Source organism: Drosophila subpulchrella, chromosome 2L (genome assembly GCF_014743375.2).
Source record: "Drosophila subpulchrella strain 33 F10 #4 breed RU33 chromosome 2L, RU_Dsub_v1.1 Primary Assembly, whole genome shotgun sequence".
NCBI classification, from domain to species: domain Eukaryota; kingdom Metazoa; phylum Arthropoda; class Insecta; order Diptera; family Drosophilidae; genus Drosophila; species Drosophila subpulchrella.
This window is the reverse complement of record NC_050610.1, coordinates 23,610,630-23,633,661: the sequence shown is the minus strand read 5'-3', so window position 1 is coordinate 23,633,661 and position 23,032 is coordinate 23,610,630. Positions and strand designations below refer to the sequence as shown.

General features: G+C 39.4%; 5 protein-coding genes across 5 annotated transcripts; 3 read left to right on the top strand and 2 right to left on the bottom strand.

Moving 5' to 3' along the window:
- The first annotated feature begins 7,420 nt into the window (after positions 1–7,420).
- On the top strand, positions 7,421–8,874 carry LOC119546964 (dynactin subunit 5). Its single transcript, XM_037853610.1, has 3 exons — positions 7,421–7,557; positions 7,640–7,939; positions 8,422–8,874. The coding sequence occupies exons 1-3, from the start codon at positions 7,510–7,512 to the stop codon at positions 8,641–8,643; spliced, it is 570 nt and encodes a 189-aa protein (XP_037709538.1). The 5' UTR covers positions 7,421–7,509; the 3' UTR covers positions 8,644–8,874.
- A 666-nt stretch (positions 8,875–9,540) lies between these two features.
- On the bottom strand, positions 9,541–10,396 carry LOC119547048 (ankyrin repeat domain-containing protein 49). Its single transcript, XM_037853725.1, has 2 exons — positions 10,190–10,396; positions 9,541–10,119 (listed from the first exon to the last, which is right to left on the bottom strand). Exons 1-2 carry the CDS (start codon positions 10,323–10,325, stop codon positions 9,608–9,610), a joined length of 648 nt encoding a protein of 215 aa, XP_037709653.1. The 5' UTR covers positions 10,326–10,396; the 3' UTR covers positions 9,541–9,607.
- Positions 10,397–10,741: 345 nt separating this feature from the next.
- LOC119548467 (protein Dr1) lies at positions 10,742–11,401 on the top strand. Its single transcript, XM_037855734.1, has one exon. The coding sequence runs from the start codon at positions 10,778–10,780 to the stop codon at positions 11,327–11,329; it is 552 nt and encodes a 183-aa protein (XP_037711662.1). The 5' UTR covers positions 10,742–10,777; the 3' UTR covers positions 11,330–11,401.
- Positions 11,402–11,500: 99 nt separating this feature from the next.
- LOC119548466 (probable tRNA(His) guanylyltransferase) lies at positions 11,501–12,574 on the bottom strand. Its single transcript, XM_037855733.1, has 2 exons — positions 12,302–12,574; positions 11,501–12,238 (listed from the first exon to the last, which is right to left on the bottom strand). The coding sequence occupies exons 1-2, from the start codon at positions 12,525–12,527 to the stop codon at positions 11,523–11,525; spliced, it is 942 nt and encodes a 313-aa protein (XP_037711661.1). The 5' UTR covers positions 12,528–12,574; the 3' UTR covers positions 11,501–11,522.
- Positions 12,575–13,020: 446 nt separating this feature from the next.
- Positions 13,021–14,918, top strand: LOC119548371 (mRNA cap guanine-N7 methyltransferase). Its single transcript, XM_037855589.1, has 3 exons — positions 13,021–13,092; positions 13,247–14,511; positions 14,566–14,918. The coding sequence occupies exons 2-3, from the start codon at positions 13,290–13,292 to the stop codon at positions 14,646–14,648; spliced, it is 1,305 nt and encodes a 434-aa protein (XP_037711517.1). The 5' UTR covers positions 13,021–13,092; positions 13,247–13,289; the 3' UTR covers positions 14,649–14,918.
- The last annotated feature ends 8,114 nt before the right edge of the window (positions 14,919–23,032 follow it).

Sequence of the window (23,032 nt, the reverse complement as noted above, 5' to 3'; positions counted from 1 at the left end):
TCGCCTTGATTTCAACCCGACAAACTATAAACAAGCGTGAGCGACAAAAAAAAATACATACGTTACGCACAAATTAAATTCGTGAAGTTCAAAATCAGGAATTCCAGCAAAAACAGTGGCTAACGAATTACGCGGCTTGCATACCGCCTTTCAGCCCCCGAATTCCCCTTTTTTTGGTATATTATTTTTTGTTTGTGTACCACTCGTAATCAGGAAGGTCAAGTGCACGCGCCAATTGTGTTTTATACTGTTTTTCACATTAGTCGCGGCTTTTTGTTTAATTAATTTTTAATATAATTTTTTTCGGTAGCTTGTATTTTTTGTTTGACGAGCGCGTTGATGATGTGACAGGCGGCACACACAACTTGGGTGGTTCTGGAGGCTAATTGTGGCAGTTGATGGAAAGGCGTACTTTTGAGACCTTGGTGGAGTTGCCAAGTAAAAGATTTGGATGTATTTAATAATGATGAGGTTTATTATTTTCGGGTTTCTTATAACGTGGGTTAAGCTTTAATTTTTAATTATGGTATTAGATTAATAGTAATTATATTAATATGTGTCTTGTGTAAAAAAAAACACACATTTAAACCTATTTAGTTTTGATTCTTTTATTATAATATTTATTAAAGGACCACATCTAGATTTAAAAGTAGTGGAATGCTCTAAGTTGTAATATCAAATATATTTATTTATTATTGTATAGGTATCTAAGTTATATTTATATATTTTTATTATTGTAGATATTCAAATTATTTAAACATTTTGACATAACACTTGCTTAATAAAATTCTTTGTCTGCTTAATTTTTAAATCATTATTTTTACTTTTTACAGAAAAATATGTACCTTTTTAACAAACTTCTTATACTACATGATAAAAAATTAAAATCAAATAGATTTCTTTAACGATTCGATTTTCGCATATTTATTGACCTTGTTGCGATACCCTTGCTACTAGTTCACAGAACCTCAATAAATTAATTACATAGCACCCATTGACCGCCACACTCTTTGTTATCGAATGTTTAAAATCGAATTTAATTACTTCCACCCACTAACAACTTCCGAGGCACACTTCGGAAGCCTTGGTTATGAGTATAATAATAAGCCCAGGCAGTATAACCGACACCATTTGGAACGCCACCTACCTACCTATATGGAAATATGTGCTCAAATACCTTAGATATATTGACAATCTGGAGTTTTATTGTCAATCATTGTCAATCAGCCACCGAACAGGGGGCCACCCAGAAAGAAACCAAGCGAATTTGACACTGACTCTTCGAGAGACCATTGGCAAACCTTTAAAGTTCAATCAACTGACAGACACAAGAGACTTAATCACCTGCATTTCTGGAGGGCTTATAAGACGATAGCGATTGGCTATCATATTTTATCAAAACCGCTGAAAGGCACAAGGAAGTGGAAACAAGCCGAGTCACAACAAAAGCCCAAATTGAATCAAATTATGTGTTTAATACCCAAAATCCAGACCGATCCAAATACGAGTTCAAATCGAAATCGTGGCTCGTGTCTCGAGGTTAGCCTTGCCCATGGCATACAAAGTTGAAAATTGATTTTGGCTTATATTTTAGGTCTCTCGTCAGGTTCAAAACTATTAGCGCCCGCATGCAAAAAAATGAAACAAGCAGGGCCCAATAGAGCAATCAAAATTGGAACAATGTGCATGAGCGAAAAACAAATAAGCTTTTGAAAAGTACAGCAGAGAACGTGTTTTTTGGATAGCTCTATGATATTATAAAATGCATTAATATTGTTGGAAAATTTAATTGACTTATGGATCCTTAAAAAGTAGAAACCCTTAATAACATTTCTTATAAAAATATCTTATTAATATTAAGATACTATTTCTAAATCGTCTATGTTAATATTATTCGTTTTTACTGGACAAGAAAGCTTATAAAAAAATAGGTTTTTAATATCTCCATGATATTATATAAGTTTATAATATTTCATTATGTACTTGTGTGCCCCCAATAATTGAGATAAGTGGATGATGTAAAATATTCTACATTATATAATTTTTATTTTATTGTACATACCTAATTTTATTTGTTAAACTAATTATCTTATCGTTTTAAGGATCCCTTAGTAAAATTATTAATATTTGTTTACCAAACTATCTTATTACTACCATACCTTAAGATACCTTTTTCTGTAAAAATCTTATTTAAGTTTTACTGGCCAACGAAAGCTCATTAAACTGTGATTCATTGTGCACGCATAGGTCAGGTGTCATTAGCTCAGCAATGTGATTTACGACTATGTACCGCACCGTAGTTGCTGTTGTCAGCAATGTTGTTGCTGCCGTTGTCGTGCGTCGGTTTTTGACAGTTAACTCTCTACTGGTTTTGATTTTTTCGTGTACCGAACGGGGGCCACTTGAAATTTGATTTTGATCGATTTTGGCAAAGAAACAAAAACACGGGCAATCGTTATTTAAAGCGAATTTAGCCTCGGGACAGAGTTAATGTTTTAATTAGCACAACTTGGGCAATCAGAGGTCGCTTTGGGGGCGCAACAACAAGTTGCAGCATGCCACGCCCATCCAAGCATATCGAAAGGGGGCTTGTGGGTGGGGAAATGAAAACATATAATTTGTATTATAAATACTCGCCACATCAAAGCGCATTCATTTGCTCGATTCACACAACTTTTCGTTGCTACTTGCTTGGCCGCTCATAGCTCAAACATTGGCAACGCCGACAAAAATAAGAAAACCCCAACGAACATTGAAAAACCCCCTCCCCCACTCACAGCCATTCAGCTACTGAGCTACTGTCATTGTCAGACAATCGTTAGTTAGTTCTTGAACTCGGCTTTTGAACTGAGCTCTCCAACTCCGCAGCTAATCGCGGGCCACTTGTTTCGCGTTGGGATCTTGACATGAGGAAGCCATTTGGACGCCATATAGTATTGTAATGACCGTAATTAGTCGAAACCGAAAAGTGTCTGGCCGAGGGAGAGGCAGAATTTTGAGTACTTACCTAAATATGGTTAATAGTTCTAATGTCCAACCGAAATATATTATACCAAACCTAAATGTCTCACATTAACTAGGCGTTCTCGGAAATAAAAAGTTTAACTTTAACTCATTTATCTCAAAGGCACACACTTGGCATATTTTTGAAATATAAGAAACTTTTTCAATATTTAAAGCTAATAAAACATATTTCATAAAAATGAAAAAAAAACAGAAAAAATAGATATATTTTATTTTATATATTTTCAGCTATATTAAAGACATTTGTATAATATTAAACTAAAAAAGTTTTCATAAAAATGAAGAAAGAGTGAAAAAATAGAATTATTTCATTTTATATATTTTTAGATATATATTAAAGATATTTATTATAATATTAAACTAAAAAAGTTTTAAGATACAACCATACTAGCATAAATTTAAAACTAAACATTTTTAAGAAATATTTATTAAACACATTAATTTAACATTCTGGGAGAAAGAAGTTTAACTACATTTTAAATGATGAAAATTGTTCTTTAATATAACATAATTTAATATTTATAATGTAACAAAAAATATGTTTTTTATAAATAATTATAGTTCAATTATTAAATTTAGAAATGAAACATTTAAAAACTATAATTACATCAATTTGAATAATTAGCGTATACATTTTCTTGGTGAACATCAAGCCTGGGCGACCATTTATGGACAACGACTTGCATACTCGAAAGATCCTTGAATTATTCGCATAATGATCACATTCCGAGTATCCGATAGTCACCTTTGTTCTGTCAATCCGAACATCGGCGCATACATGTGTAACTGCATACACCAGCATAGGCATTTATCTACGAATTGTCAATTACAGATACATTTTATCGATTGAAACAAAAGACTTGAACAAAAAACTTGTTTCACTTGCCGTCGATGATTGTTGAGTTTAAATTTTTTTTTGCTTTTTTTCCAGTCAACTTGGGGACCTCCATGCAAAAAGTGAAAATATTATGCAACATTCTCCGTCTCCCTCTTTCACTCCGCCTCACCTTGGGCGCAATAAATTCAATAAATTCATTTTCTCAATTTTGCTAATTGCAATTAATTTCATTTGTCGTTTCTCCTTCATTGTTGCATTATTATAACTCTGCTGTTCTTGGCCAAATCGCGTATGTGTATGTAAACTATTTGCAATTATTCAATTAAACATGACATGACTTCGACTCGAACTCGAACTGGATAGCACTGGCATTGTTTTAGTTTCAACGTAATTTCCATTTATTAATTATGTGAATTATGTGATCCAGTGCCGCCGGTTTTCTCTCGCAGAAAGCAATTAAAAAATTGTAAAGCCACAAAAACATCAAGATCAATGCGATCGTGAGCGATTGTTTTTGGGCGGTGCGTGTTTCTTGATCTTGATTAGCTGGGCATTTAATAATAATGAATTTCCAGCAACAACATCAGCCACTTCACAAAACAATATCCAATTATCAAGGTCGCTGATGAGTTGGCTATTGTAAATATTTACATAGCTCGCGGCCCTCCTTCGTGGATCGTCAAGGTCGAATTGTGGCAGAAGAGTTTCATCGAGCGTTGTGTTGGACTAGTGTAAGGCAAACACTTGACTACACGTTCTATGAAGTCAAGACCTTCGGGGCCTTGGACTTCTAATTGATGGTAGAGAAAGTTACAAAATCGTACAAAATTTGAAAAAAATCTAGAGGTTACAAGAAATACCTTGATTCTTTTTTCGTTCTTCATGACTGCCTGTTGATTAATTAATCTTGTTAGGCCAAAAACTAATAAACCTTATTAACGAATGTGGGAGTAAAGGGCCCGATTTTATTTTATTTAAAATTCCGAAAAGCATCTTGAAATGGTATCTGTAAAATATAAGAAATACTTTATAATTACAACATTTGAATAAACCTTCAAACAAAAAAATTTAAAAACTCACCAGCGACTTAATTAATAACCGATTCTTCTCAACTTCCCCCTGCTGAAAATCACACTCAACAATAGACACAATTTAAAGAGCGAAAATGAAACAAATTTGAATCATTTGTTTGATCAACATAATCGAGAGTTGTTTGTGTGCACAACTCAATTAATTTCCAAACATTATTCAAGTTCAAGTTTATTAACCTTAGGTTCAAAAGTGCAAACAGCAAGCAGATTAATAGATTTCGATGCGGTTTTTCATGCTGAAGGTTAAACGATTTCTGTTCTTTGCTTTTGCCGGATTCTTCAAAGCAGCCAATAGACTGGCACAATTGTTTGCAATAATTGGCATATTTTCTATGCCAATGCATTAATGGCAGAGTTCAGATAGTTCAAGCTAAGAAGGCTATGTAGGGGAAAATTAAACTAATTAATGAATAAAATTGTGTAAATTAAAGGGAATTTTTCTTGGAAAATGTTTCGAAGGCCACTTTCGGTCAGTAATTATAAAATATAGAAACCATGTTCTATTAAACAAAGTAGTTATAAAGCCTAAATAAAACAAGAAAGGAAGTTAGCTTCGGCAAGCCGAAGCTTATATACCCTTGCAGCTATAATTATTAAATTTAAAAACACAAAAAATGATATTCCCAATAGTATAAGATAATATGTCAAAAAACACCGAAGCTATAATTTGTTTCATATTATTTTCCTACCAATTTTCCGATCGTTCCTATGGCAGCTATATGATATAGTCGTCCGATTTTGGTAAAATTAAATTCGAAACTCAGAACTAATTAAAAAATGTTATTTCCAAGCGTAGGAGGTTATATGTTAAAAAACACCGAAGCTATAATTTGTTTCATATTATTTTCCTACCAATTTTGCGATCGTTCCTATGGCAGCTATATGACATAGTCGTCCGATTTTGATAAAATTTAATTCGAAATTCAGAACTAATTAAAAAATGTTATTTCCAAGCGTTGGAGGTTATATGTTGAAAAACACCGAAGATATAATTTTTTTCATATTATTTTTCCACAAATTTTCGGATCGTTCCTATGGCAGCTATATGATATAGTCGTCCGATTTCGATAAAATTTAATTCAAAATTCAAAATTATTTAAAAATTGTTATTTCCAAGCTTAGGAGTTTATATGCTAAGAAACACCAAAGATATAATTTTTTTTCATTTTTTTGTCCGATTATTCCTATGGGAGCTATAAGATATAGTTGTCCGATCCGGCTGGTTCCGACTTATATACTACCTGCAAAAGATATAAGACTTTTGGGAAAGTTTCAGCCGGATAGCTTTAAAACTGAGAGACTAGTTTGCGTAGAAACGGACGGACAGACGGACAGACGGACAGACGGACAGACGGACAGACGGACAGACGGACAGACGGACAGACGGACATGGCTAGATCGACACGTCTAGTCATGCTGATCAAGAATATATATACTTTATGGGGTCGGAAACGTCTCCTTCACTGCGTTGCAAACTTCTGACTGAAATCAATATACCCTCTGCAAGGGTATAAAAATGTATATATATATATTAATAAAAAGGAAGAGAGAATGATTTCAAGTTGTTTTTAAAATCATAAAATACAAAAATTAGTGATATTTTTGTTTTTAAACATTCATATAATGTTCTTAAACATAAATTAAACATTTTGTTTTAAAGCAATTTTTAGATCAAGAACGACAAAATTTTCATAAATAAATTCCTTTGGTTTAAATGTATTTTGTAGTGTATTTATTAATTTACATTCTAACAGCATAATGCAATAGCAAATGGACAAACATAATGGATTACCATATGAATGGGCGTGCGGATTCCTACAAAAGGCAGAGAACCAAATGAAGAAAACAGTATTACAATAAGGCAAACATAAACAATTTATAATACCTTCTATGATTAGCCATAGTTCCCGCCTCGAGAGGCATTCGAGCGTGCCTTGTGAAGGTTAACTTAACCCATGGGGCTGGGTCTTGCGATTATTAAAGAGCATTAATTGGAACATCGCTGGAGCGTTGGACAGCGGGAAGTTTATATTATTATTTATTTTATTGAAGAAGGTCACTGCGCGAATGGGAGGAGGTTGAGTTTGGCTGCGTTTCTGGCCACCAGCTGTGAGCTCAATTATTTGTGAAGAGCAGCTGTCTAATCTGCATCGTGATTGCTGCATTTACTTTGTATATACACATATATATAGCGAAAAGTTCAGGGTCATCGTGGGTTAAACACCTGCGTTTTCCCTGCATCCGCCAAGGCAGCTTGTAATTTTTAGACCTCGCGTGCGTCTAATTAATAATTAGTAAGTTGTAAAGACAAAAGCATTCCTTTGTTATGAAATTTCAATATCATTAAACATTTAATTAATGAATTTAATTTAAATTTGGCGGGCTCTGAGGTTGCCATTACATGGTTTATGTCTAGGCTGACAGCTTGAATGACATTTTTTTTTGGTATTATGCATGCATTGCACTTTTGGTCATACTGAACAGCTGGCAAAAATATTTGCAAACTGGAATTTTTTTATTTTTAGTGAAAATAGTTGATAAAACTGCAGTTTTACCATGGAAATTGCGGATACCTACTACAGTAAAGATGAATACGTGGAGACGGCAAGTATTCCCAGTGATTAACCATGAGGATTTGAAGTTTCTCCAAGATGACCTCATCATTACCAAAACTTTTTGTTTACAGGCCTCCGGAAACAAAGTCAGTCGGCACACGGTGCTCTGCGGTTCCCAGAACATCGTGCTCAATGGCAAAGTGATCGTCCAGAGCGGCGCCATAATCCGTGGAGATTTGGCCAATGTCCGGACTGGGAGATACTGCGTGATCGGCAGGGACTCCGTCATCCGACCGCCTTATAAGCAGTTCAGCAAGGGAATAGCCTTCTTTCCCATGCACATTGGGGACCATGTTTTCGTCGGCGAAGGAGCCGTAGTCTCGGCAGCCACCATCGGATCCTGTGTTTACATCGGCAAGAACGCCATTATTGTAAGCTTAATTTTACAAATTTTACCCTTTTGTTCTTCGAAAACTCAAATTTTGTATAGTCCGCATAAGTTCAACCAGTTTAATTGGTCTAATGTGTTCAACATTAACATAAACAACATTTTTTTTTCGATTTTTGGAAGATCTTCTTTATTTACAATTGCATATTTTGTTTATATCGGTAATAATGCCATTATAGTTGTATATATTTTCAATACCCATCCCCCGGAAACTTCAAAACTTAACTTTTTTTATAGTTTGTATAAGTTGAAATGGATTATTTCATATTCATTGTTCGCTAACTCAATTATTTTCGAGTTGTAGAAGTTCTCTGTAGAACTGTTTCTGTTATTAACAATGGAAACTCGCCAAAAATGCCTTAATTGTAAGCTGTATTTTCAATATTGACCACCAGTTCTTAACCTTCTGTTTAGTCTGTAAATTAAGCTAGTATATAAAATAATTTGATTTTTTTCTCTCATCAGGGTCGTCGCTGTGTTCTCAAAGACTGCTGCGTGATTGAGGATGGAGCTGTTCTGCCACCGGAGACAACGGTGTCCAGCTACATGCGATACACGGCCAAGGGAACCATCGAGGGTGGCCAGGGCAATCCGTACTTTGTGCCCGCCGCCATGCAGGATGAGATGATCAACTACACAAAGTCATTTTACGAGCATTTCGTGCGAGCTCCGGCACCAGCCAGCTGAAGACTATAGGTACTACTTTTGAAGGCATAAATATTGGCTTAAATGCAGTTGATAGATATAAGTATTAATCACATTTCTCCCTATCAATTGCATATACATATGTGGGAACCTTATAACAAATGTCCTCTGTTCTTAGTGACAATGTAACATTCGTCGAAGCCGCAAAATAGTTTTATACGTATTTATATTTGATTAAATGAGTTAAACTGAATTACTATCTGTCTAATCTAATCAAGTTGACATTTCTTTAAATATCAGTGTGGGAAGACACATTCCCAAAATTAAAATTTTTGCTTGAAGCCTACTTAAAATACAACAAACAATCAATTCATATATTATTTGGTGTAGGCCTACATTTTAATGTAGATTATTTTATTTGAAGTGATACAGAAAGTTTTGGTTCTCTTAGGTTTGAGTACTTCAGCACTTCTCTCGTCTCATTCGCAAATTTCGGCGAGCTTCGAATCGAAAATGTAGAATTCGGTGGCCTGCTTGTTCGTGTCATAGTAATTGTATAGGATCACTGAAGATGGTTTCTGGTTGACCACCGAATGTGTCCTATAGGCCTTGATAGGAATGGATTTGCTCTTGTTCCTGGACAGAATCTCAAAGTAGACAACCACCAGAATGGCCATATTCGACTCCTTGGCATTACTCCAGTTTTTCGCATAGTCTTTGGCAAGACGGTGGGTGAACCTTAAAAAAAAGGGCTTCGGCTCCTTCACCAGCAGCGCCTGTGCCCTTGGCCTCGAACTGGAGCACCAGAACATTCTCCTCCGATGACGAAGGGCACCAGAAGAGTGTTTCTTTAGACCTGAAGACCTTATAGTGCTTGTAGGGCTTAAATCATTACGAAAAGTCTACCAATTCCATTAAATGTAATCAGAACGTTAAGGATTATTTATGAATTAAACATATATATTAGGTATTCTACAGGTAAGCACATTGGTTGGCTGTTTGGTAGCTAATCTATCAGTCCCGTTTCGCAGTCGTAGGCCTCGTTGTCCGACTCGAAGATGGGGAAGCTCATGCCGGTGCGCCGCGCGATCACAGAGGCCAGTTCCTCGGAGTTGTTCTCCTTGCGAGGCAGTATATTCCGGTCCAGCAGCAGAACTGTGGCCGTGTTCCGGCAGTTGGAAACGGTTGCCGTGATGTGGAGAGGCGTCTGCTTGCCCTCCGATTCGGCGTTAACATCGGCGCCAAACTGCAGCAGTAGATGGGCACAATCCGCGTTGTTCCACTTGCAGGCGGAGTGCAGGGGTGTCCAACCCAGTTCTGTGCGGGCATTGGGATCGGCCCTGTATTGGAGCAGCAACTTGGCCATGTCCACGAAGTTGTTGTAGGCTGCCCGATGCAGTGGGGTATATCCGTCGTTATCCTTAGCGTTCACGGTGTCCGCATCCAGGCGCAGGATCTCGCGCACCTCGTTGATCTTGTTCTCATTGACCGCCCAGAGGATCATGCGTTCAATGCTGGCTAAATAAGGGGCGAAAACATATATCCTATCAGAACATATTTGTAAATATCGCATTGGGGGTTCACTCACATTGTGGATCCTTGTCCTCCTCGATCAGTTCGTCGGCATCGTCATCCCAGCCACTCACGAACATACCGCGGGGTACTTTCGCATGGCGCAGTTTCTCCACTTGGGATTTCTCATCATCTGAGTCGTAATCCCCCATCTTAAGGCTATAATTCAATAATTTGGCTTAGAATTTTAGGAATGGTTTGTTTTCTATTTCCTAGAGTGACCTTTTCAGGACCGCTAAAAAATTACTTTGAGCTATACGAAAAATACTAAATATACCATGTGTATACAGCCCAGTTCAAGAAAATAGTGCTAACTTTTTATAAATATTTTACGGTAAATTAAATACTTTTTAACAAGTAGCTTAAAATTTGTTAAAATAAGGGTATCTTTTTTTAAACCTTAACATTTATATATTTAATATTATTATCTCTAAAAACATATTTAGTAAGAACCCTAAAAAAGATTTGTTGTTACATTCTTGTCTTAGCCGTGAAAGGTCACTCTAAACACCCACACATACCAACTATATTTGGATAACATCGCGAGTCGCGAGGAAAACAACTGCCACCAACTTTGTTTACGTTCTCCAAAACCCACGAAACCATGTCGAATCCGCAGGAGGAACTGCTGCCGCCCAGCGCCGAGGACGACGAGCTGACCCTGCCGCGGGCCAGCATCAACAAGATCATCAAGGAGCTGGTGCCCACGGTGCGGGTGGCCAACGAGAGTCGCGAGCTGATCCTGAACTGCTGCTCCGAGTTCATCCACCTGATCAGCTCGGAGGCCAACGAGGTGTGCAATCTGCGCAACAAGAAGACGATCAACGCGGAGCACGTCCTGGAGGCGCTGGAACGGCTGGGCTTCCACGACTACAAACAGGAGGCGGAGGCCGTACTGCACGACTGCAAGGAGGTGGCCGCCAAGCGAAGGCGGCAGAGCACGCGCCTGGAGAACCTGGGCATTCCGGAGGAGGAGCTGCTGCGCCAGCAACAGGAGCTATTTGCCAAGGCACGCGAGGAGCAGGCACGGGAGGAGCAACAGCAGTGGGAGAGCATGCAGGCGGCGGCCATGGTGCAGCGACCGCCGCAGGCCGACGGCTCCGTGGCGAGCAAACCAAGTGAGGACGACGAGGACGAGGACGACGACGACTACTAGTAGGGGAGTGTGTCTTTCTATGAGCTTAATGTAGTTTTAATCTTAAAATATATGCCATAAGTTCAACTGTCAGCCATCGTTTGGCCTCGATCCTGGCTTTCTCCCAATCTGGGCATAACTTCTCCATCTTTAAGCACTCTCGAGGCAGTAACGTTCGTTTTAATCTTAAAATATATTGCCATAAGTTCAACTATCAGCTAATCCCGGCCAGATTCTGTGGCTCCTCCGACTCCTCGTCCACTTGCTTGGCATTCAGCTGCAACTCCACCAACCTGGGCAGTTCCTGTGCGGCTGTATAAGTGCCAGGCACATATTTGCCCAAGATCTCGGTGTGCTGCTTCCAAAACTGCGAGGAAATCAGATCCTCGTGCAGCGGCACCACCGCCTGTCTGCTCTTGTCACCCACAGTAACTCGCTTCCTGAGCAGGATCGTCCCCTTTCTGTACATGGCCGGCAGAGAGTTGTAGTTAATGCCGAACTCCTGGAAGAGCAGCTCGTTCTTGTCCGCCGAGAAGGTACCTCGCAGCTTTGCCTCCGCCTCCTGATTCGTCAGACCCTTCTCCAAAACCAGTTTCCAAAAGGCGGTGTTGTAGAGGTTGTTGACATGCACATCGGCTTGTCGCCAGCTGAGATAGTCCTTGAGGTTCTGCTCCGAGGGATACAGGACCACTCGGCCGTCAAAACAGGGAGCGTAGGCCAGGGGAATGTTCATCCACTTGGACCACTGCATCACATAGCTGGTGGAGAACAGGCTGGTGACGTAGGTGAGCAGTTTGGCGGATCGTCGCTTAAAGGTGGACGTCTCCTTGCGGAACACAAAGGAGTACTCATCACTCTGGCCGTAAGCCAGGACAATATCCCGGAACTCCTGCATCACAGAAGTGGCGGCCGCATTCATCACATTGAGAGCTGCGGGATGGGATTTATAAGATCAATATCGGTTATTACCGGAAAGATAAAACTATTAAGTACCATTCTCATCGTTGGGCTTCTCGAAATCGTGCGTCTTGGAGAACTTGTGGAATTTTTTGCCATCGATCCGTATGACTATCCACACATTGGGCAATATGCTGTCGTCCTGCTCGAAGGATTTCACGTACTCGAATCTGCTGCAGGCCATGCTGCGTTTGGGGGAATCCTGGACAAAGGTTCGATTCAATAATTTACTGAATTTATTAAAAGTTCCAAGAAGCCGCATTTAAAAGTTTCTTTATGTTAACGAAGGCATGAGTTGTCAACAGCTGTTTGCTGTTATTAATTAACAGCACTGTTAAATATCACGATATTTATAAACTGCGATATAAGCATTAACAGTTTTTAGCATTTATCAAGAGCTCAAGTCCAATTAAATATTATAATCTTATTTGAAATAAAATAAATACAAAGATTAAAACAGAAGTTAAATGCAATCATGAATACACAAAAAATATATTTAAAGTCACCTTTCTTAAACTAAGTTGGCAGAAAAATAAAATTCGAAAAATTTTAGCAAGTTTAGAATTAACTTTTTAGAAATATTAAAAACATGGATAACTGCAGAATTTATTTTTCCCAAAAATCACCTTTTCCGTTAATGGTGACCTACGATAAGACCCGCATACCCATCCCTAGCTGACCCGATAACTCCGATACAAAGCGACTAATTTAAAAAAATCATATCGATTACCACCCGCAAAATATCGATATATCGAGTATACTGTATTTTATAGTTGAATTCATTTTTTGGCTAGGAAAAAATAAACTTTAGAAAATCTGTTGAACACGTAAGACTTAAATTACCAACAATGGAACTTTGGTTCTAAAATGTATAGTCTTTCAGAACCAAAGTTTTTTTTTAACGATTTTAAAAAGACCCTAAACATTACGATATAAATATTTTTATTTTTATTCAAAAAATATCGATTGATATTTTGATAGTTTCCCCATCCTACCTCGCAAAAACAGAAAATAAGTGAAAATTATGAGCGTGAATTACGAACAAAATGCGGCAGATGAGCAGTTCGCCCGGGCACACAAGGCAGTCCGTCTGTCGGACGACGAGGAGGAGGGCGAGGGCCCGGCGGAGTCCACATCCCTGCCAGAAGATGGACCACCTGCCAGCAAGCGGGCCCGGGAGTTCTACGAGGAGCCGGGCGGGAAAGGTGAAGGAGGAGCCAGTGGAGGTGGAAGTGGGCCAGATGAGCAGGAGGAGCCGGAAGCGGAGGCTGCCGGCGGAGCGGCGAACACACATGTGGTGGCCCACCACTACAACGAGCTGAAGGAGGCCGGCCGCAAGGATCGCCAGAAGTCGAAGATCTTCTTCATGCGGAATTTCAACAACTGGATCAAGAGCCAGCTGATCAACGAGTACATGTCGCAGATCAAGGATCAGAAGCGCATGGGCGATGCTCTGCGGGTCCTGGACATGTGCTGCGGCAAGGGCGGCGACCTGCTGAAATGGGAGAAGGCGGCCATCTCCCACCTCATCTGCACGGACATCGCCGAGGTGTCCGTGGAGCAGTGCCAGCGGCGTTACCAGGACATCCTGCAGCGGGCCGAGAAATCCAAGTTCGCCAATAAGTTCACCGCCGAGTTCTTTGCCTGCGATTCCACATTGGTGCGTCTGAGGGAGCGGTACAAGGATCCCTCGCTGCAGCTGAATCTCGTGTCCTGCCAGTTTGCCTTTCATTATTGCTTCGAGTCCATGGCCCAGGCGGATTGCATGATGCGCAATGCGGCCGAGTGTCTGAAGCCAGGTGGTTTCTTTATAGCCACCATGCCGGATGCCTACGAGATCGTCCGGCGGTTAAGGGCAGCTGGTCCGGATGCCCGACGTTTCGGGAACGATGTGTACAGCATTGAGTTCGACTGCGAAACGGATCCATTGCCCTTCTTCGGGGCCAAGTATCAGTTTCACCTGGAGGGCGTCGTCGATTGCCCCGAGTTCCTGGTACATTTCCCCACGCTCATCAAGCTGGGCAGGAAGTACGGTCTGCAACTGATCAGGCGGTCAACATTTGCGGATTACTACAAGGAGAGTCTGCCCCACGGTAAGAATCTCCTGCAGCGAATGTCCGGATTGGAGACAGTGCAACCGCAGCGTTGCGAAAACGATGAGCAGTTCGTCCACGTGAAGAACTTCCAGGCAGCACAGCGTGGTCGTCCACTGGGAACCCTCTCCAAGTCGGAGTGGGAAGCAGCAAGTGAGTCTTTAACGCATTTCCAAATTTCCCATCTAAATACCCACTTATTTTCAGCTCTTTATCTGGTTTGTGCCTTCAAGAAATGCAAAAACACGTGGGATACCAATGGCAAACCATTGTTTGAATTCGACGACTGAATATTGCCAAAAATTTGAGCACTATAGGTTATTTTTCTGTATCCGTGGCCCAACATTTTTAAAAAACTATATTATACTCGAAAGCATGAACAGATTATTGCTGGCTGAAAAGTTTAGCTCTTAAGTGGAATTTGTTATATAAAAGGTATGTCTGTATTGTGTTCATAGGATTCGATTTATATTTACAATTCAATTTTACCTTTGGATATCCATAAACTTGATTGTTCATTTTAGCTTAAATATAACAAATAAACAAGCAAAGGAACCTAACACAAAGTGTTCATTTTAAAAAACCTATGAATACGCCTTTAAATCCAAGTTTGTTGCTTAAAAATATGTCCTATGTCGATTCACTACATCTTTAATTTTTTATTAGTTCATTGTTTCTTGTGTGTACCGTAGTTGGAGGAAAGTTGTAAAATACTTTTTATTACTTTCGCAATGCAAATACTAAATACAGGATGGCACAAAAAGGATATATGTATATTTCAAAAATATATGAAAAACAACAACAGGCCTTAAGATATAATATCTTAAAATAAAGTAATTTATTTTGTAGGTATACAAATTATTCAAATTTAATAAATTATACTTTGAACAGTAAAAATGTTGTGTATCGGTAACTTTATTCAAAAATATATATTTATACCCGTTACTCGTAGAGTAAAAGGGTATACTAGATTCGTCGGAAAGTATGTAACAGGCAGAAGGAAGCGTTTCCGACCCCATAAAGTATATATATTCTTGATCAGGATCACTAGCCGAGTCGATCTAGCCATGTCCGTCTGTCCGTCTGTCCGTCTGTCCGTCTGTCCGTCTGTCCGTATGAACGCTGAGATCTTGGAAACTATAAGAGCTACAATACTGGGATTAGGCATGCAGATTCCTGAGATTCCTGCGCAGCGCAAGTTTGTTTCAAAAGAGTGCCACGCCCACTCTAACGCCCACAAACCGCCCAAAACTGTGGCTCCTACAGTTTTGATGCTAGAACAAAAATTTTAACTGAAATGTATTGTTCTCATCAATACCTACCGACTGACCTAAAAAAAAGTTTGCCACGCCCACTTTAACGCCCACAAACCGCCCACAAACTTCAAAAAATCGTAAATATGAACGCGGATATCTCGGAAAATATCAAAGATAGAGAAACGAGTTTTCAGATTTAGATTCCGTAGGCTTGAGCGCAGCGCAAGTTTATTACGCGAATATGCCACGCCCACTCCAACGCCCACAAACCGCCCAAGTCTGTGGCGCCCACAATTTTCATGGTAGATAAAAAATTTAAACTGAAATGTATTGGTCTCGTCAATACCTATCGATTGATTTAAAAAAAAGTTTGCCACGCCCACTCTAACGCCCACAAACCGCCCAAGCCTGTGGTGCCCACAATTTTCGTGCTAGATAAAAAATTTTAACTTAAATGTATTGGTCTCGTCAATACCTATCGATTGATTTAAAAAAAACTTTTCCACGCCCACTCTAATGCCCACAACGCTTAAATCTGTCTACCGCCGGTAGGTGGCGCATTTGCTGCTTGCATATCTCCATTTTCCTTTGGTCCCTTTAGCTGAGTAACGGGTATCTGATAGTCGAGGTACTCGACTATAGCGTTCTTCCTTGTTATACCCGTTACTCGTAGAGTAAAAGGGTATACTAGATTCGTCGGAAAGTATGTAACAGGCAGAAGGAAGCGTTTCCGACCCCATAAAGTATATATATTCTTGATCAGGATCACTAGCCGAGTCGATCTAGCCATGTCCGTCTGTCCGTCTGTCCGTCTGTCCGTCTGTCTGTCCGGATGAACGCTGAGATCTTGGAAACTATGAGAGCTAGGCTATTGAGATTTGGCGAGCAGATTCCTGAGCTTCTTACGCAGCGCAAGTTTGTTTCAGTAGAGTGCCACGCCCACTCTAACGCCCACAAACCGCCCAAAACTGTGGCTTCTACAGTTTTGATGCTAGAGTAAAAATTTAAACTGAAATGAATTGTTCTCATCAATACCTATCGATTGACCCAAAAAAAAGTTTGCCACGCCCACTTTAACGCCCACAAACCGCCCACAAACTTCAAAAAACCGTAAATATGAACGCGGATATCTCGGAAACTATCAAAGATAGAGTATTGGAATTTCAGATTTAGATTCCGTAGCCTTGTACGCAGCGCAGGTTTGTTATGCGAATATGCCACGCCCACTCTAACGCCCACAAACCGCCCAAGCCTGTGGCGCCCACAATTTTTATGCTAGATAACAAATTTGAACTGAAATGTATTGGTCTCGTCAATACCTATCGATTGATCCAAAAAAAAATTTGCCACGCCTACCCTAACGCCCACAATGCTTAAATCTGTCTTCCGCCGGTAGGTGGCGCACTTAAATCTCGCTTTGCTGCTTGCATATCTCCATTTCCCTTTGGTCCCTTTAGCTGAGTAACGGGTATCTGATAGTCGAGGTACTCGACTATAGCGTTCTTCCTTGTTTTTAATTCGAACACTACGGATATTTAGTGAAAACTGGGAAATCGCTCTTAAAATATCTTTATGAACTTATACTTTTTCAAAACTTTGAATAAATAACGAAAACTGCTGCAGTTCATAAAATGGAAAAATACATGAAATATGCAATGTTTGGGGTTTTTTCGAAATTTTATGAATTAATTTGTAAATCCATGGCTTATAAACTTTTGAATAGCCCTCGTTGGAGCGGCCTTTCAGTCCGCCTTTATCGAAAGCTTTGATAAGAAGGCTTTGGCCGAGTTCGAAACTGGAAGTCAGATATCAAGGGAGCTTCGGGGAACGAAGCTCTGGGCTGAGAGAGCGCACAGCTGTTGCTTTCACAGCGACGGCGCCTTTGAAGGACATCGGGCAAAGGTTAGTCCTGACGTTTACGTTGCCGGGTCGCTGGCAGGCACGACCCAACCTGTTCAGTTCTGCTCTGGAGCGACCCCAGCGAGTCGAAAGCGAGGAGAAAGCGTGTCGTGCCAGGCGCTCGATGCATCAATGAATTATTGTAGCTGAAGTGTAAATAAATATTTGATAACGGGCCGAAAGTATGGGTGGTATGGCCTGGTTCGCTTTTCGGTTTTGGGATTGGGGGATGGTACTGGAGAAAGTAACGGCATAAATTACGCCATTGATTGGTTTCGAAGCGTTTTGCAAACTTTATATTGGCCCAATCAGTTAGCTCTTCCTTTCATTATCGCCCGGGGCTTGGGTCTTGGAGCCCTGGGCTCGTGGCCCATTCCTTGGCCTTCGCTTGGCCATTCTTGCCAACTTCTTGTCAGATAATTTCATTATTTAAAGTTTTCCTCATAAAAATCAACTTTGTGTGTAAAGTTTAAATTTGTTTTGCACATACTGAGGCACAAACAGAGCGGGCAGAAGCCAGGCACGTGTACGAGTTGGATGGGTTTTGGGATCCGGGCTGGGTGGCTCCCCTTTTCCCCGCTTTTGTTTAAAGTAGAGCGTGCGTATTTATATGGCAAACAACAGAGCCAGGGGCTGCCCTGCCCGAGCTGTTTACGTTTACACACACGGCTTGCCCTCAGCCACCTCCCCCTCGGGAGACCACCTTAACCACCCGACCATCAACCCACCGCTTTTGGCCAGGTCCTTCGCCACTCCGCATGTCCTTCGCCACGACTCGCTTTGCACTGATTGGCCCTAATGAATCTTTTTGTTACCTTCTCCATGCGGCCGCCTGCGCATTGTACCATGCGGTCTATGTAAATTAGTTCACTTTTAACCCAAACATTGGGGAACACCAGTTAAACCACCCCCACCAGGCAACAAATTAACATTTTAAACTTTCACGGCACTTTCACATAATTATAAGTTTGATAGCCTCAAAGAAGGTATCGGATTTCTGGCAATTAGTTAAATCTTTTGATATTGTTAGACTAAAAGTTCGGCCAAGTCAGCTTTTTGGGCAATTATTAGTCTAGATGACCAAAAACTTCCAGTTTTACTTTTAAAGATATACCCTAAATACTTAAAAAATTACTAATTTAGTATTTAAATTAGTTTAAACTTGAAATTCATATACCGTTTCCAAAGAGTAATTAAGAAAGAATTCTTTGTAATTTCCTATTCGTAAAACTTTATTTGGATAAAATACTAAACATGACTTTGAGAAGTGCTGATGAAAATGATTTAAAAAAATTTATTAATAATTGTAATTGTTTCAAAATTTTCTTTAAAGAAACACCTTTTTATAGGTGCATGCGTACTTGGACTTGGACTGTTTCAGAAAACGATCCATCATGCAGTGAGCTACTATTCCTTTGCGATCCAAATAACTTTTAAGGGCGTCGTTGAACTCAGTTAATGTTGAGGTTGAAGCTTTTCGCATAGTATTATACATTTTGGAAGCATCTCGGACCATAAGTTGATCGAATTTCGCTATCTCTGCATTGCTTTCCGATTTGTAAGCGTTGTAGATATTCCGGTATTCGGGATTGGCACTAAATCGCCTGTTACTAAGAATCATTATCTTGTAGTTGCAACGGAAATTCAAAAGGAACTTTATCTTCGTTCCGGTATCAGCGACAGACAACTGAAGGAGATTGTCGTTTATGAATTTCCCAAAGTTTGAATTGCTACCCAACTTTTTTATGACTTCTTCAGCGACATCCAAAGCTTTTCTTGTTAAAAAGTCTGCCAAAAAAAGTCGATCATCCTCAACGCCTTCGAGAAAATCACAGAACTTTTCTTTGTCGGCCTCAGTAGCCAATCCTCTGGTGGAGCCCTTTGATAAAAAGAAATGTATTAAAACTTATTTATGATTTCACAAGTAGTGTTGCCTACCAGCAAAGCCAAAGTCAAGGCAGTCAGCAAAGAAAAACGCATCTTGTTCGGCGATTGAAGTTGTACTATAACTTTCTGCGCCGATTTCTGATCTTTTTATAGGTCCCATCCTCACACTGTTTTTCCAACGTAGTGCCAAGCATGTTACTATCATTTTTCTTGTTAAAAATCAGCCTTCAATGTCAAGAGATTGCGTTTTTTAATGAATCAGAGGGCTGAAATATAGTTCATCAACATCAATTCATATGTATATACAGCTTATCTCAAAACATTTTCAAGCCAGTGTTTTTCTTTTATTATTCTTTGTGCAATTTATTATCATTTTCCATTTTAAGAAAACGCAAATATATAATATTTTATATATATTTCTTTATTTATATGCTTTAAATCATTGAACTGTTTTACTTTTATTTATTACTATTAATAAAAACGTGATTTAAAAAATATCATTGTGGATCACATATATCTCTTGATAACTTAAGCTTTAAAATATATCCTTGTCAAGTTCAAAACATAATACATATATCATATCATATATCAAACGAGTGCCAAAAAGTATGCTATATAAAATGTATGTTAAAGCTCACACCCAAATATCCAAAGCGCTACTGATCGTAGCATACTTTTAGACACCTTTTGAAAAAGTTTTAGGTTTCTAGAGATTTTTTAATTTGTTTTGGGTTTCCCAAAGTCTTTAAGAGCTAATAAAATCTGGAAGTCTGGCAAGGGTTAAGCCCGTGGCGCAATTGTTGGCCACGTTGTGTTGAGTAATGTGCATACGTGACTGCAATGTGCTCGTGTGGAAGGGACTGTGTCAGTGTGTTGGTGCTGCTGGGCACTGACGAAACGCAGGTAGGAAATGTAAGGACCCCCCATAGTACGTATACGCAGTGTGTACAAACAGAAAACATGCCGCAATGTTTGTTTTGTAAGCCTGTCGAGGCAAGCGAGCGAATAAGTGTCCATGTCGCTCTCTCTCTCTCTCGCTCGCTCGTCCTTTTCTCTGCAGATCATAAAATGCATGTGTGTTTGTACATGTGTGCGTGCCTTTTGACGGTGTGGCTGTGTGTGTGCGTGTGCGGCTTGTGTTTATTCAACCGCATGAAACAATGTGAAAAACGCATGCCAGGCGTGCGACAGTGTTGGTGGCTCTGTGTGAATGGCTGCGAGCATGTCTGCGTGCGCCTTCTGCTATGCTAAACTTTTTACAAGGATTGCCCCCGGAGCTGGTTGGCTTGGTTAACGCAACAATTTAACACAAAAACCAAAAAAAAAAGAAGGTAAAACGAACCCAAAGAAGAAAGAATATGCAAAAAAAAAAAAAATAGGAGAAAATGAAACGTTCCACACATACATCTGTGCATACCATACATATATGTATGCCCAAGGACTTAGCGGCGCCCATTGAAAGGATGTGAAGATGATGAGCTGCAGCTCATCGCTTGGTAATCTTTTGTGGTTCTTTCCTGGCCAAAGAGAAACTTGAACTCTGCCCGAGTGTTGCCACATTCTCCGTGGCAGTCACTCCTGCCTCGCCTGGATGCGTTTGTGCAGCACGTCAGCCGGGCTGCCTAAGGTCGAACGTTGGCTCAGTAATTACATTTAATTCTGGCTTTGGCAAGGTTTTTGCGAAAATATTCTATGCATACCTCTTTCAAATAAAATGTCAAGTCTTTGTGTCTGATATAAAAGGCTAGAGCTTGTTATTTATTTGTTTTATTTCCACTTAAAATTCTTGTGGAAAATTTACAACAAGCTTAAATAAAGCTTTCGAAATCCAAATAGTGTCAATTTGACTTAATAGCTCTGCAATTTATTCAATAGAAAAGGGAAACAATAGGTTTTGTGCATTTTATTGATTTATGATAATGGTCGTTGATTTTTATCAATATAAAATATTTTATTTTATATTTTACAATTTGGATTAAAAAGTTATCGAAAGTTGGCAACTGCGTTTAATAATTTTATAAAATGATCAATGGAAAATTCAGTAAAAATGTCATGTCTATAAGAATGGTCATACATTTTGACCCTTCTCATTTATTTCTACTTAAATCGTAATCTTACAGTAGTAACTAGTGTATAAATAAGCATAGAGTTTATTTTATAAGTTAATTCTGTAATATATATATATATATAATTAATAATAATATAATTAATAATTAATAAAAGTTGAATGGTAAAAAATGTACAGAGTGTTAGTTATATAGTTTATATTTTATAAGCTTCTCAGAGAAGTCTTATACACATATGTATATTACAAAAATGCATTATATTCCTTTTGTTAGAGGACAATTTGCTATAATATTATATATATTATATTTATTCAATGATTTCTTACCATGAAGAGGACAATTTCTTATAATATAATACATATTATATTTATTCAATGATTTCTTACAATGTCATAGGTCACACTCTCATTCCCAGCTCCAAGTTTATAAACATTTCTCAGAAATAAAGATAAATTAAGTGATAGGAAAAGCTTTTTCAATAGTTCCTTGATTGAAATAAAAGTCGTTATTATTGATCGAAATGCCTAAGCCAATTCAATCTATTCCATCACTTTTCATTTGCCATATTTGGCAACTTGTGTTTGCCAACTTATTGTTGAAAGGATTTGCCTTAATCAGAGCAGATTCCGCCTCAACTGACTTCGGAATCAATTGCAAAGCCAAACAATAAACGAACATTATAACCATTTCGACAGAGAGACTTCGCCCACAGAGGCCATAACCAATGCCCTTGTATTCACACATCTGGAAATTATTTAATCCGTTCAACAGTTTCGTTTACCGCTTACTCCCTGACAGATTTCAAGACAAGTGCATTTCAGCATGGCCACATTCCGCATGCAGATATAAATATTTGAGTAATTGATTTCCCCAGTCGACCTGCGAACTGGGGAACTTCCCAACTCTTGGCTTGAATACTTCTGGCCAAGGCAAATAACTGGGTTATTTCTGACCGCAGAATCCTTCGACTTGAGCGGACAGTTGAGGTTGTCAAACTAATTGCACAATTGTCAATGATTTATTCAGTTGGCAATTAAGGTGCCAACTAACGGTGTGGCATACGGCTATATCGATTTGAAAATATTCAATAAGCCCAGAGCCTTGATAAGCTCATCAAACATGCACATGGCCATCCTGGGGGTAAGTTTGTTTTTAGAGCTAAGTGCGGAGGGGTAGGTTTTTCAGGGTTCCTTTTTTTTCGGAGAGAAGGGGCAGGGGACGGGGCAGATTTAAGGGGATCAAGCTCAAGGCGTGGCAGTTGGGCATTAGGTGTTTCGTACACGACGACGAACCGGGCTAGCAACCAAACAAAGGTCAACTCGACAAGTGAGTTAAATGACAAGGACCTCACCTTGCTTTCCTTCCTTGGCCCGTGCGTGTTTGCATGTTTGACTCGATGAGGCAGGCGACCCGACCCCAAAAATGAAACTCAACTTTGGCTTTGAATGTGGCGTGCAGCCATTATGGCCTTTCGCTTTCAAAACAAAGCCCCCCGACTTTCCTGTTTCCTGGTTTTCTGGTTCCCCCCCAAGCCCGTTGTTGTTTTTGCAGTGCCCTTGGCCAATT